General features: G+C 49.1%; 4 protein-coding genes across 4 annotated transcripts; 1 reads left to right on the top strand and 3 right to left on the bottom strand.

The window, feature by feature from the left end:
- Positions 1 to 3,344: 3,344 nt before the first annotated feature.
- Positions 3,345 to 3,593, bottom strand: LACBIDRAFT_311088 (uncharacterized protein; the record flags this gene model as incomplete). The annotated part of the gene is made up of 2 exons (XM_001876331.1): positions 3,345 to 3,529; positions 3,587 to 3,593. 2 exons carry the CDS (start codon positions 3,591 to 3,593, stop codon positions 3,345 to 3,347), a joined length of 192 nt encoding a protein of 63 aa, XP_001876366.1.
- Positions 3,594 to 4,740: 1,147 nt separating this feature from the next.
- On the top strand, positions 4,741 to 5,831 carry LACBIDRAFT_323129 (uncharacterized protein; the record flags this gene model as incomplete). Its single annotated transcript, XM_001876800.1, has 3 exons — positions 4,741 to 4,813; positions 5,017 to 5,115; positions 5,197 to 5,831. 3 exons carry the CDS (start codon positions 4,741 to 4,743, stop codon positions 5,829 to 5,831), a joined length of 807 nt encoding a protein of 268 aa, XP_001876835.1.
- A 940-nt stretch (positions 5,832 to 6,771) lies between these two features.
- On the bottom strand, positions 6,772 to 10,958 carry LACBIDRAFT_323128 (uncharacterized protein; the record flags this gene model as incomplete). Its single annotated transcript, XM_001876330.1, has 11 exons — positions 6,772 to 7,591; positions 7,653 to 8,109; positions 8,189 to 8,377; positions 8,428 to 9,097; positions 9,153 to 9,283; positions 9,338 to 9,437; positions 9,494 to 9,958; positions 10,016 to 10,267; positions 10,317 to 10,592; positions 10,654 to 10,805; positions 10,865 to 10,958. The coding sequence occupies 11 exons, from the start codon at positions 10,956 to 10,958 to the stop codon at positions 6,772 to 6,774; spliced, it is 3,606 nt and encodes a 1,201-aa protein (XP_001876365.1).
- Positions 10,959 to 11,331: 373 nt separating this feature from the next.
- LACBIDRAFT_323127 (uncharacterized protein) lies at positions 11,332 to 14,207 on the bottom strand (the record flags this gene model as incomplete). The annotated part of the gene is made up of 11 exons (XM_001876329.1): positions 11,332 to 11,452; positions 11,526 to 11,574; positions 11,613 to 11,623; positions 11,703 to 11,763; positions 11,816 to 11,917; positions 11,993 to 12,083; positions 12,262 to 12,283; positions 12,497 to 12,699; positions 12,842 to 13,676; positions 13,716 to 14,014; positions 14,067 to 14,207. 11 exons carry the CDS (start codon positions 14,205 to 14,207, stop codon positions 11,332 to 11,334), a joined length of 1,935 nt encoding a protein of 644 aa, XP_001876364.1.
- Positions 14,208 to 14,512: the final 305 nt, after the last annotated feature.

Here is a 14,512-nt window from a genome sequence, read left to right as displayed (position 1 = left end):
CGACATTGCCTTCCTCAAGCAGCTCAACGCCATCCTTCAGCGGATAGCGCTTCCCCCGCATTCGTGGTCGGGTAAGGGCGCGAGTCCGTGGTGGCGGAGCAAGATCATGGCGGTTATTGGTCTCCATTCGACGTTCTTGGTTTTGAGAACGGTGTTGAGCATTATGGTTGCTAGGTTGGATGGGAGGATAGTTCGCGATTTGGTCCGTTACTCTGCTCCCGTTTTCGTTGTATCCTCACCTTTCTTGATTGTAGGTTAGGGCGGATGGTAAGGGCTTCATGAAAGGCCTTGGTCTGTGGTTCTTGCTCGCCATTCCGAGTACGTATACAAACTCCATGGTATGTCCTTACTTCTGTCCTATCCGGCGCGTTCCGTATATACATACTTTTTTGGGGCCACAGGCCTTCCCTGCGTATCGCACGTTTCGTTGGAGCATAGCGTACTCCTGACCAGCTTTAGCTTGGGTCACCTACGATTTGGACTGAGGATCCAGGATGTTCGCTGGTGTCCTCTTCGGACCGAACTCTCCTTCCCACCCCGCGTCCATTATCCGTCCCTCAAACGCGTATCTAATTCGTTACTCAGATCCGACACCTCCAATCGTCTCTCGCGTTAACCCTTCGTACGCGTCTTACGCGCTACGTCCACGACCTCTACCTCTCTGCCTTCCCCGACCTACGGTACTACCGCGTCACCGGCTCAAATAACAACACAAGTGAAGACGGCAAGAAATCCTCAACATCAGCAGGTCTCGAAGGCGTCGAGCAATACATAACTGCAGACGTCGAAGCCTGGTCAGAGGCACTCGCAGGGCTATAGTACGTCCATCATTCCTCATCCCATCAACTACTAACTAAGAAAACTCTCGATCATCAGCGGAAACTTACTCAAACCATCCCTTGACCTCCTCCTCTTCACTTCCCAGCTTTCGCGCTCTCTAGGTGTGAGGGGCACCATCTTGCTCTTTGCCAACTATTATGCAACAGTGGCTATTCTGCGCGCTGTCACGCCTGCGTTTGGGCGGTTGGCGGCTGTTGAAGCGAGGTTGGAGGGGGAGTATCGGAGGGGGATGGGGAGGGTTGGGAGGGAGGCTGAGGAGGTTGCGTGGGTGTTTTTTTTTTCTCTCGTCGATTGATTGGGCACGGTGCTGATATATATGCTTGCACAGGTTCTACGATGGTGGTTCGAGGGAGAGGGATATATTGACCAAGGCGTATTTGAGGCTTATTAAGCATGTTAATTCGATATACAAGGTTTTTCCTTTTTTCTTTCCTTCCTTCATTTGAACACCTACTTACTTACCGCCTGCCCACCTAGATCCGGATCGCATACGAGTGGACAGAAGACTACGTGATCAAGTATTTATGGTCCGCAGCGGGCTATGCGCTCATCGCTGTGCCCATTTTGTTCACGCGGACGAAGCGGTCGTTGGGTATACAGACGGGGAGGAGGGAGGATAGGAAAGATGATGCTGTTGCTGGGCGGACGGAAAGTATGTTTTGTTTTGTTTCCCTCTGTCTTCACCGCATACTAACTGCTGGCTCCAAACAACAGCATACATATCCAACAGACGTCTGCTCCTCTCACTAGCAGACGCCGGCGGCCGGCTCATGTACGCATACAAAGACCTCCTGGAGCTAGCGGGCCTCACGACGCGGATATACACGCTCGTCTCAACGCTACACAACCTCCCTCCATTGCCCGTGCCCACCATCGCCGACGCGGACGGTGCCATTGAGTTGAAAAAGGTGGATGTCAGGATCCCCGGTGCTGGCGCTGGGGAGGCACCGCTCGTGAGGGACTTGAACCTCGTCATCAAGCGCGGCGAGCATTTGATGATTACGGGTAGCAATGGGGTTGGTAAGACGGCTGTTGCGAGGGTGTTGGCGGGGTTGTGGCCTGTTGAGGGTGTTGATGCGGAGGTTGTCAGGCCCGTGGACTCTCCCTCCCCCTCCTCCTCATTCCCGCAACAAACTATCTTTGTGGTACCACAACGCGCGTACATGGTTACTGGATCCCTCCTCGAACAGGTGATTTACCCACACTCTTATGCGGACTTTGTCCGTGCTGGACGGACGGAGGAGGAATTAGAGGGGATATTGGAGTGTGTGTTTTTGAAGTATTTACCTGAGCGTGAAGGGGGTTGGAAGACGAGGAAGGAGTGGAGGGATGTGTTGAGTGGTGGTGAGAAGCAGCGGATGGGGCTTGCTAGGGTTTTTTATCATCGGCCCAAGTTTGCTATTTTGGATGGTGCGTCTCTCTCTTTTCTCTTCGTTTTTTTTTTCGGGGGGAAGGAAGAGGTGCTGATGGAGCGTTTTTGTTTTGTGTAGAGTGTACGAGTGCGGTGTCGAGTGATGTTGAAGGAAGGATGTATGAGGCTGCCAAGGCTTTAGGGATCACGCTTATTACTATTTCTCTTCGGTTCGTTAAAAATTTCCCCTACTTTCCCTTCCCCGCTTTCGAATTTAACCCCCTCCCCTTTCCCACAGACCCTCCCTAATGAAATACCACACCCAACTACTCACACTCTCCGGGGAAGGTTCCTCGCGATGGACGCTTACCCGCATGGGGTCCGAGAAGGAGAGGGTAGGTGTGGATAGGGAGATTGCGTTGTTGGAGAAGAAGTTGGCGGATGTGGTGGGTTGGGAGGAGAGGGTTAGGGAGTTGGAGGGGATGTTGAGTGTTGGAGGTGAGAGGTCGGCGGGGGAGGGGGAAGTAATGTAGATATTTTGAGTACTGAGGTAATACATACTGGCTATATTATAATACTTTTTTTTTGGAAAATCGCGCATGGGAACAGCAAAGAAAGAATAGGTGCAAATTAGATCTCAGTACTGTTATTTGGACTTGACCCTCGTGTCAATCCGTCTACAGCAACCAGATTACCGGGCTGTGCAAGCTGTTCCGCAAGTTTATTTTTTGGTGGTGAGAAGACAATCATTCTTGAGCTAGTGGAAGTCGACATAAGTCAGTAGGGAGTAATTCAAGTTCAAAGTCGTATCTGAAAAAAAAAATTCAGCCTGAGCTCTTTTTCAATTGCGCTACTAGCTGTCCTTGGCGACTCTAATATAATACATATCGAAAGATCCGCTTCTAGCATTTGACGCGTTATCGCCTACGGTTCACTCTCAAGATACCCATGTCATCAAGCAACGGCATTCGTATCTTGATCGTCTCTATTATGTTGAACTCGTCATATCCCAGTGGCGGGGCCGTCTTATTTGGCACCAGAACGGTGACGAACCGCAGAGCTGGAAAAACCTCCCGGCGAGCGAGGATGGAGTCCGTCTTGGAGAACATCGCTAGAACCGAGATAATGGATAGGAAAAAATAGCAATCGAGAATTATCTCCTCAAAAGCGACATGCGGGATTGACGTATGAGGAGTTCGTTAACCCATGACAACGAAATTCGAGGCTCAATTGTGGAGGAACTAGGTGTGAGAGGGACAATAAATTGAGCTTTTCGTAACCTAGTGAGGCTGCTTATGTTGATGGCGTCGTAGTCTATATTGGGGTAATCCAGGTCAACTACGAAAATTACGAGAGTAGATCAACTAATGAACGGGCGCAGACTAATGGACTTACCTTCCATCTCGAAACTTTCCAGAGACTTCGAACAAGTCTGAAAAAATTTCGTGAGGTTGTGGCCTCCCCGAACGAGAACCAACTGGCGCAGATGCGAGATATCGAAAATGCAGTTCTCGATTGAGAACCAGTCGATTCATGACCTCCCACAATCTGGAGAGTCAAGTGTTGTAAATGTCCGCAGGAAGCCAGCACCGGAATGGGAATGTTCGCCGTTTCCTCTAGGTAAAGACTTGCCAAATGGCTGGATTTGAGGATGCTGTTGATGGCGTCTACAACCTCGGGTGAAAGTTCGTTCCAATCTACATCGTGTAGCCCAAAACCACTCAACCTCGGAGCGAGGTTTGGAATAAAGGTCGTGAGGTGATGTGACTGCGAACTGAGCCATTCAGTGTGACTTGCAGGTGGAGATGGGCCACTGAGACTCGGAGAACGAGGAGAGCCATAAAGGTCGAGGCGGCGTACGTAGCCAAGAAGGTGGGGAGAGGCTGCAGTCACGCGACTGAATGCCGCAATGGTGGACTTCAGCTGACGATGGGTGGAGATTATATAAACTTCCCGGAGTCCGCATTCTACGCATTGAAGGTTGTGAGGAGGAGATCTGAGCGTTATGGTGGCGAACAGGCGGGATTGACTCGGAGCCACAAAAGACCGGCACACAAGCGAGACCGCTTTCAGCGAACTAGAAGTGTCATTGTCCAAGTATTCATAACCAGGTTCAACCAAGTGGTCTATTATGGCTTCAACCAGCTCGAGCGGAAGTAGCAATGTCATCTTTGAGGGTGGGGGGAGAAGCCAAAGGGGCGTAGGTGTCTGAATTGTCGCACGATGCGGCCCCTATAGCTATTCGTCGTGTCTTGCACGCGTTGCTCCTTTTTGTGCATCGATAATTCCTCCAGTGACTTTATGCGGCCTTGCTTGTGTGGGGAGAGGGTAAGTTGGCGCCAACATCGAGCTCGCTCTGTTTGCTGGGAGATGTAAAAAATGCAGGCCTCTCTTGGGAACCAATCAACGTAGTCACTTCCGCGTAATTTCGGTGAGATGATCAGGAGTTCTGAGAGATATATATGGTGGTGAACAGGCGGGGTTAGCTTGGAGTTACAAAAGAGCGGCATGTTTTTAAGCGAGCCTGACTGACCACTACTATCAACGAGATGGTCCATCACGGCGTCAAGGAGCTCCAGCCTCCTGTGGAAGTAGAGACGCCATCTATCTCGAGAAGGTGTGGTAAGTCATAGTTCAATCACTGGAACGTATTAAAGACGAACCGTTGAGGGACTGCCACCTGGCCCCTGGGTTGCGATAGATTCCAAAAACCTTCACAGTTCGGAGTTGAACGCTGAACGTTGGAGCCTTGTACCAAGGCTCTTCTCTGAGTGGGCTCAATTTATCTTGCTTCCCACTACGTATTGAAACCGATATTGCAATAGCGCCAAGCGTATACATTGGGTCCGTGATTTCTGTATTTGATGCTTCGGGCCCGAGATTTGATCAGATACGTTTTTTCCTTCCATCATGGCATGCCGCAGGTACGCCCACTCCCATACACATCCTATCGTGCTTCAGTGAAACTGAAATGAGTCTCAGGAGCGACCGGGCAAAGTTTGTAGGATGTCGTGTGGGTGCTCCTCGCATTCGTGGCTGCGCTCGCGTATGCTGTTACTACTCTGACAGCGAAATCCAATCGAAAGAACGATGGGATTATCTCAAATCCTACACAGAATTCAAGGTCCACTCTTTCCAACCCGAACCAGCCTCATCTCAATCCCTCGCTCCGGCAAGAAGCCACACGTGCCTGAGCCCATACCGCCCAAAGTTCGTCTGCGTCCCTTGCCGACGAGTATTCAAGCTATCGATGCTCGAGGGCAACGAGTACGCAGCTTGGGACTCTGAGGACCGTCCAGGATGGTGGTACACCCCAACCCCTGCGAACGGGCTCAAGGAGACCGACCCCGTTGCCTGCTGGACGCCCTTAGGAAACTCTCGATGTCCGCGCTGTGCGGCAGATGGAATACTTGTTGGAGGGAAATTTCAAGCACCTAAGCAAGACGATGAAAAAGGGTGGAGAAGGGTGGAGGTGCTTCTGGAGCAGGGCGAAACATTCACCTATTGCATGTCACGCGAAGAAGAGGAGGAAATTATGCAGGATGCAAAGCTCGAGATGAAGCGAGTGGAGGGGCGAGAATCTTGGCAGATAGAGAAGCAACGTAGAATTGAAGCGTTACGATACATGGGCAAAGTATAACGCTCTATCCAGTATATGAAAGTTGCGAGGTGCACCAGGTGCACAGGGTGTGCTGGGGAACCTTATTCCTTTGAAACCGGTGTGCGTTATATTGCGTGCCTGTGATGATAGTCAGCAGAGGTTCGTCGAAGTAGCACTCATATACGGATAGGTCAGTATAACTAGGATTAAAAAAGACACATTGCGCAGCATCCTCGAAGGATGGCGTTCGTTTCAATAGACAAATGTCTCATCATTTGGCAGCAATGGATGGAAAGAAACACTCACGTATTAGTAGTACAGATCGCCTATGGATCACTTAGAGAACGACACCTCGAGTGAGGGAGGGATGATCATGAGGGAGGAGACAACCCATCGGAGTTGAAAAAAAAATGAGAAAAGGCGATTCTTACGCGAGTCAACAAACCAAAAAAAAAAAAAAAAAAAAAAAAAAGGAAGAAAAAATGGTTCAATCCAGGATCGAACTGGAGACCTTCTGTGCACAGCTTGTGAGACAGAAATCATAACCACTAGACCATTGAACCGTTGAAGGATGTACAAAGACATCATACTCGAATCTCAACTCATTCGTTTGGCGTCCAAATCTGTTCTCGTCAGATTATACCTGGGTTAATATTGAGTTGATTTTCCTCTCAAAACTTGTTACGGCTTACACCCAACTCGAAAAACAGCGGGCACTAAACCTCGTCGCCATTACTTAGCTTGTTTTGACACAATAGTTTTCTATTGGACTGAGTCCAGAAGTCCCACAAGGAAAAGGGATCTCATATAGGTGGAAATTAGGATATCAAATCCAACTCCCGAGGTGTGAAACCGTTCCTCAGAGAGCAACTTGACGTTGACGAATTGCGCGCCGTTAATACAAGTAGTACTTATGTCAAGAAAATACAAATGCTAATGCAACAGTCGCCGGTTGGTACATAATAAATATTTTCAATAGCTAGCTGTCCTTGGGGTCTGTAATCGAGAGTAAGAGCGGGCGATGTGACCAACCAGTTTTGAGTCGTAGCTGCTGGTAAAAGTCATCAGTAACCGTCTTGTAGGGGCCAAGTGCTTTGGCCTTAATCGTGCAGAGTTCTCGCGTCGCCATATTCCACGGAAAGCGGCTCCATCCCTCTTTCCCTGAGCATTGTTCTCGATCGTAGATATAGGCATACGACGCTCGCAAGCGGGAAAGGGTATCTTCGTCAATGATAGTCGGAACGTCCTCGAGTTTTGGCGACGAGGAAAATTCTAGCGATAGCGCTCGCAGAACATCTTGGCGATCACTGATAGTTCTCTCAGTGAACGAGCTATGTTTCCCAATACCCCTGAGCATTCTACCATGGGTCTTGAACATATGCTGAACATGTTGCGAAATGATGGCCAAATCCTTGCGCTTGCTTCTGATTATCCTCAGATCATCTCCCCGTTCCGCCCACGCGACCGCATTGTTCCAAGGCGCAGCAATATTGTCGTCATCTTCAACCTTGAACTTCGAGAATAACGCTTCGACATCCGCCAGCAAACCGTCAGTTTCCTTCTTCGCCATGATGCGAAGAATGTCCATGATGAACTCTCCGTGGACGTATGGTGAATCTTGCCGGCGTTGAAGATAAGGTAAATTGGTAGTATCAATTTTTGAGCCTCTCTTTTTCTTTTTTTTGTCGGCTGCTTTCCACTGGGGGCCTCGAGGATGATAATACTCCCTCTTGTCTCCTTTGATCGTCTCTGGCTTGATTTTCCAGCCAGTTTTGGGGCTATCAAGAACCTTGCAAAATCTGATAGAAAACATCCAAAAGTATGTAAGGTTGACGAAGAACAAATGACAGAAATACTTACTTGTAGGCTAGTTTAACGGTACGTGGGTGAGCGTATCCTAATTGGTATATGGCATTGTCGTGCATCGTTGAGTATTGGCCGACAAGAGATGTGTCGCGGAGGGCACCAAGCAAGTAATTTTGCATCTCCAGCATCACTGAAGAAGGTGTCATTGACCTCGTTCGTTGAAGAAACTCAGATCCTGTTTCTTTCTCTTGGGTGAAAGCCTGGTGAATATTTTTTGGCTCGTAGGAATGCTTCTCGTCTGGGATCTCGAAGCTGGAGACGATAAGTACGAACCAAATGACCAGAGCTTTATCACCATCATAGTCACCTTGAAACACATTAGCTGGAGTCGCAACTAAGCAACAAATACCGCACCTCCCGCGAGAAAATCCAGCAATCGCCGGAGACCTTGTATTGAGCAAACAATGACGTCCAGAAAGTTCCGCAGAAGGGGGTGTTCGACCGCCTTGACCTGATAGAAAGACGGAATGCATCAAGGAGGATCGCACTGAAGTCAAACAAAAAACTACCTTGCGAACATCAGTAGGAACCTTGCAAGGGTTCCTCGTAATCTGATAAGAGCATCACGATGAGCAACACATCGGGACTATAGTGGGAAACAATGGAGATCACCAAAACATCACCAAGAATTATGTCAGTCTCCAGGCCATCAATTCCTATGAGATTTCTATGGGAACTCTTGATCTGTATTTCATCAGGACCAAGCACCCCATACGGATCTGTGGATACATCAGACACATATCAACTAGGGCGCAAAAAGGAAACTAACCTGGGACGACGAAAGCACTTGCACTTTGTTTGACTTCGAAACGTATGTTTGAAGACCGGTTTTCAACTTTCTTCGTGATACATTGCTTCAACTTCTCTCGGAGGATGGGGCTGGTTTGAGGTGTGAATCCAGAGTCCAGTAGAACCATTATGGTTTCTTCAAGAGTTGATGGGCATCCCGATATCTGATCACCCCACCAAGGAGTAGAGCGATAGTTTTTTCCGCTATCAAGCTCGTCCTCGTCCGCCTGCTCATCCTCTTCTTCATCGGGGGATCGGTTGCTATATCCGCGCGCACGCGCCTCTCCAACTGCTTCCCGCGCCCGACGCCCAGCAAAGACGCCTCCTGCACGTTCGACATTGGCCCACAGGTGAAACATTGCGTTCGGTCCCTCCCATGTCGTAAGACTTGTTACCATTTCCTGAATGCTTTCCTTCATCAGATCAAAAAAGACGTCCTCGGGAACTCCGTTTTCATGGAGATTGATAATCGTTTCGGGCGATAGTCGAGCTGGCGTTCTCAAACGAGACGTTCGAAGGAGGTCAATGGTCAACATTGCGGGGTCGAGAGGCTGGCCCGCTGGGTACTTGATTTTGGTCTGCGAAGGCCGAAACCATATCCGGCGCTCGTTGTCCATCGGCTGCTCGTCTTCTCGTATGAGCGACATCCCCTATACATTTAAATATTTCACATATATCAAGATATTTGAACACGAAGTTAAATACCTTGCAACCTGCAAAGCGAAATTGAAAAGCGCTTGGGAGCAGGTCCAAGTTGAGTTGATGAAGTAAAAACAAGTGAACGGGCTTGTTGCTGTAACCACAGCCGTCGGTCATATCGGAACCTTTCAGCGAGACTAGAACAAATTTTCAAACGGGGCGCTTTGAAACAAACCAACGAAATAGTTTACCAACATCATCCTCAAATCCGATGTTCTCTTGAGGAATTCGCGGACCCGGCACGGAATTTGAAAGTCCAAGCACAGTGCGTGCTGCCCATTTTGTCATTGACTGAAACAGAATATATGAGTAGAAGTACGCAGTCGTTGGGATCGGTATCGCTTTACCTGTTGGCTGTTTTCTTGGAGCGGGTTATGCCACATGAGAAATTCTTGCAGTGACAGCCCCGGAAGGTTCGACCCTCTTGAGTCTAGGCCCGGACAAGCTTCGTTCGTCTTAAACAAGAAGACCGTTTGATCCTTTGCATAGAAAGTTTTGAAAACGCGACCCCAAAGCACAAAAGGTCTCTTGAAGAATAGACCAAGGCCGTTGTCGCTCTCATGGAAGATATCCAATGGAACTTTGATGCGAAGAAAAGACCAGGAGCCGAAACGTCGAGTGAACCGGCACGACGCGCCGAGGATGCAGTCCTCTAGAACAATCTTGTATTGCTTTGTGCCGAGTTTCTCCAGCTTAGCTCGGAATTCTATCTTTCCCCCGTACCAGCCGGGATATTCAGGGTTATTGCCGAGACCACCAAATTGGTCCTTGGCCAGTACTTCTTCTTCGACGTCCAACTCACTCCACGGCACCTGAGACATGTCTGGGTATCACGCTAATTGATGTCGATGAAAAGATAATTACTGTACCTTGGCAGCCTTTTCTCGTAAAAAGGCAGGGTGTGATTCCAAGGTCTTCGCTTCGGCCGAGCTGGGACCTTTCAGAGCATTCAAGACTTTAGGCGCAGCCTCACTATTTTTTCCTTGAAGGACGTCAAGTTCAGCCGAAGTAATATTGTCGTTTGTGATGTAATCCCTTGAAATCAGCCTGGCGATTTCATATGCAACCCCCAATTTGATCCCTTTTTGGTTCATCATCTCTTCGACAGCCGGGTCGTGAGCCTAGCAAATAGTCATTTATTGAAGCCGGTGAAAGAACAGCAGGTTTTACGATTATGTATGGTTTTTCGGGATCAAATATATCCGGATCCGAGCGATAGCTTTTCGTGGGTTTGGTAGATTGGGTGGAGCCAGCGTCCGAGATGTCGCTGGCCTTTCTCTTCCCTAAGCGAATCGAGCTCTGAGAACTCTCGTTCGCGTCCGACTGAGTGGAATTAGCTGGGACCAGTGGTAATTGGGTTACGGGGGCCGCTGATGTTGGATGACACTCGCGAAGGTCTTCGTAATTTTGAATAGCTGATAGATCGTCCCCATAATCTGTTTCTGCCTGGGGTGGCAATCGTCAACGCCAGGGTTCAACGAGATACAAGCAAACACAACCAAAATACCTCAGAGAGCGGTTGTGGGTCATCATCTCTAAGTTGAAGAATCAGTTCGGAGATATCCTCCCCATAGTCTGTCTGTTTGGGAATGAGTATGCTGGAAAGATCTGAGAACGGGCAACCAGCGCCAGTGCGGACCTCGCCGTTTTCCTCGTCATCTGATAAGATATATTTCAGATGTCATAATTATCGATTCACTTATGCCGACGCGACTAACCATGATGGACGTCGACTTTCCGCTGCCGGTCACCATCGACAGTAGGCTGAAGCCCAGATTCAGATTCCTGAGATGCAGCTTGATAGAAGGACATGCTGCAAGGGAGCTAGTGGCTGGGGCTAACGTCGAACATGACAGAATTTGAATGGTTGAAGTTTGGACGTGTTGAAAAGGCGACTTTGGAATTTTCCGTTGATGTGTGTCACATGCCATGCTTTACTCCTTTATCCTTAGGACCTTACCGCGTTGACGTGCATGACGGCTGAACAGATCAGAAAATTGGCTCATGTCGTCTCCCTTCATGTCAATTTATAATTTAAGCACTGAATTTCACACAAAGTAGTTGATTCCAGCGATACCGAGGGAAAGTCTCTGTATGGAACGGAAACTGGGGACCACACGATGCGCCAATCAAGGTTCCTATAAGTGCAATGGTGTTAGTTCACTTGGTTTATCAACGCGGAGTTTCATAAGAATTCTGTCAGCTTTCCGTTCTTGACTTGAGCCCAAGCGGTTCCTCTCCAGATAGGTAGTCTACCAGAATGGACTGCAAGTCGGGCTTTCAACGAGACGACCTGAAGGTCGTCTCTCCAAGGTGTGAAGTTCACATCATATGTTGGGGGTAGAGAGAAGAATCACTGAGCAGAGGGGCGTCACTCACGTCGCAGCAGCGGTCTCTCCCATATAAGAGGAGTCGACATCGAATGGGACTCAAAGAAAAAAGAGTACGACAGGAATCCACACGTACTGCGCAAAGTGCTGCTCAGCAAAACGCGAATCTATGAAAAGAGATTAAGTGGAAAGTCAAGATTGTTTCATGGCAGGGCCTAGCACTCACACAGTATTGACATTGCTAACCATCACACCCGAAGCGTTGGTATCAACATCATACACGATGCCTGAGAGGATTAGCGATAGGTTGTAAATCCTTAGAACGACAGAAGCCCGTACCATGACAATACCGGATCCGAAGAGCAGCACAAGAAACCCAATCTACGTCATCCTTTGGAACCGCGACTGCGCCCATCAGTCTTGTCATACGAAAGACACGGGCTATTCATATAAGATGTTGAACTTGTTCATTGGTGAAGTATTTTGAGGACAGGGAAAGCGATATTAGAGGATCACCCTTCAGCGTTCCGTTGGCATCGGGACCAGTGTCAGTCACGTTTTCCTGCCCGCGCCAATGATTTTGGCGTTCATGAACGAGAAAGAATTGCTGGTGGGCGTACCCAAGAGCGACAGAAAGAACGGTCAAAGACGGCGATAGTACTGTTGAGTGAAGTTGGAGCACAGCTTTTTCTCGCCATTTGTTCCTGTTTGCTTCGGGAGTCGGAAATTGGAGCTCGCCTGAGGCTGGAAGTGGAAATGAGAGATCGGAGGGCCCGATTGCTCACTGGATAGTAGCCGCCCCAAGGCCTGTAGCTAAGAGTATAGCATTCATGGAGCGGAGGTTTCCCCAAGATCTACTGCGCTGCATAGCCGATTGCAAATTCTGGATTTCAATGGATCCATCGATTCTCCGACAAGCACCTGGTAATTTTAAATCCGATATGCTGAACAAGAGTAGCTGTGAGGCGAGCTCAGGCTGTCGAGTACTCGTTAGCCATTTTATAGCCAGGCAAGCGTTACCTCGCAATCAAAATTTGTGCAATCTGTGATTCACAGTACTCTGCACCGGTGTTCGCGAATCTGACAGAGGCCATGGATCCGTTCCCGGCGGGACTGGTAACATTCCCAACGCCAAGGATTGTTAGGATCTTCATAGGGCGGAATGGTGTGTTTTTCAGCTGCTTAGCTTTGTGTTGTAATTCTGAATCCCCAATGATATTCCCCTAGTAAACCAGTAAAAAGCCAAGGAAGGTAAAGTATGTACAAGTACAAAAAGATGCTGAAATGAAGGTATATGTACAAGTACAATGCAATGTCAATAAAATGATTGATAACTTATTAAATGGTGTTGGAACGGCCCTTGACTCGCCGAGCGTCGGTGAAAGAGGTGACGGACGTGTGCTCGCCCCCATTGGAAGCCGCATACTTCTCCACAATACTCGCCAAACAGAGGTCCCAGCAGAAGGCCTGTAGGCGGCGAGTTGCTGCCAGTCGCTCATGGGCCTCCTCAGGGGTAACCAATGAACCATCAAGGCTCGAAGTGACAGACACATTGATGTTTTTGAGTTTGTCGTAGAATCGAGGGCCCCGCTCAATCTTGAGGGATAAAAAGTCCTCCAAGGCGGCACAAGCGTCAACAACATCGTCCTCGTAGCACTGCATCGACAACGTTTCAATAGGAGACCCAGCGAGGTTGGACATAGTGTCAACAACACTCTCGATGGGGAAATAGGGCGTAATATGGAGTTTACGTAGGCGTTGCAGGGGCGTCACAGAGGGTTTGGCAAAGAGATTATCCGATACCGCGGTGGTGAGGGTGAATTCATCAACCGATGGGCCTACGGCAGCCATGATCCGTTCGGTGAACGCGTCGTTCGCGTGCTGGCAGCTTCCGAGGTCCAGGACCTCGAGCCGACATGCAACCGAGGTCGTTGCCCACCGTTCATCGCCGAGGTGAGTGTCGCGAATGGTGAGTTTACGCAAGCTTGGGATACGAAGAAGGGACGGTAGGGAAAGATCCGGTCCAAGGAGGGAGTGAGTCGGGATGTCCTCGTCCCCGATAACGAGCGGAATATAAGGAAAGACGCCATCTAAATCTGGAGCGTGGATTTTTGAACGAGAGATGCGATCGAGTGAAAGGTCTTCTAGGTTCCTAAGAGAAGCAGCGATTGAAACGACCAGCCTCTCACTCCTGTGCACGCTTCAACCCCTGGCCAATCAGGTATATACAACCACTCACAATGGGGTTTTTTCTTCCTCGGCGCAGTTTGCAATGTGAAGATGTTTCAAAGCGGTGAGGTAGGGGAAGGGTGTGATCACGCTTTTGTCCAATGATCCTGCCATTTGGAGTGACAGCTTAACCAAACGAGGTGTAGCCGAAAGCAATGAGATGACAAAATCCGTTCGGACGCGTAGTGATATCGGCTTTGAGACGGCATCTTGTGTAGAAATGAAAAGCTCTTGAATGTGGCTCAAGTAGCCACGAGGCACGTTACACAGGAAGCGTTGCAAGGCTTCGAAGTTGGGAATTTTAACGCTCTACCATGTGGACATCAGTTTAGAGGGGGTAGAGGGTATTCAGGAGCGTTACTTTGAAGATTGCTGGTACACAAGCTCTGTAGGTTCGTTGGTCAACCTTGGATAGAGCTAGAACGTCTGGTTGACGCAGGCCGTCAATGACTGCCAGTTGAATTTCGGTGGGGAGTGTGTGCCAAGAGACGGGGGAAGACATGGTTGGGTTGGGTAAACGAGAGAACTCTGAGGGTGCTTAAGTACCCAAGGCACGAGACAAGTTGCCTTACTCCGAAGTCATCGATTCGACCTTGTCGGAAACAGATGAAGACAATTCGCATCATTTGTGACCATGGCAAACAAGACCACATCCCTGCTCCGCTGTTACCGTGACGTCCGTAGAATCGGCCTACATATCACCCTGGTATCGCAGTGGTACCGCCCTCTCCAAATCCTCTGAGACCATGGGGGCATGGCTTTTCCAATTTGTGCTATGATACTGCAATGCGACACCCCACTGCGTCC

This window comes from Laccaria bicolor, genomic scaffold (genome assembly GCF_000143565.1).
Source record: "Laccaria bicolor S238N-H82 LACBIscaffold_4 genomic scaffold, whole genome shotgun sequence".
Taxonomy (NCBI): Eukaryota; Fungi; Basidiomycota; class Agaricomycetes; order Agaricales; family Hydnangiaceae; genus Laccaria; species Laccaria bicolor.
Note: the sequence above shows the minus strand (reverse complement) of the source record. Positions and strands in the feature narration are given on the sequence as shown.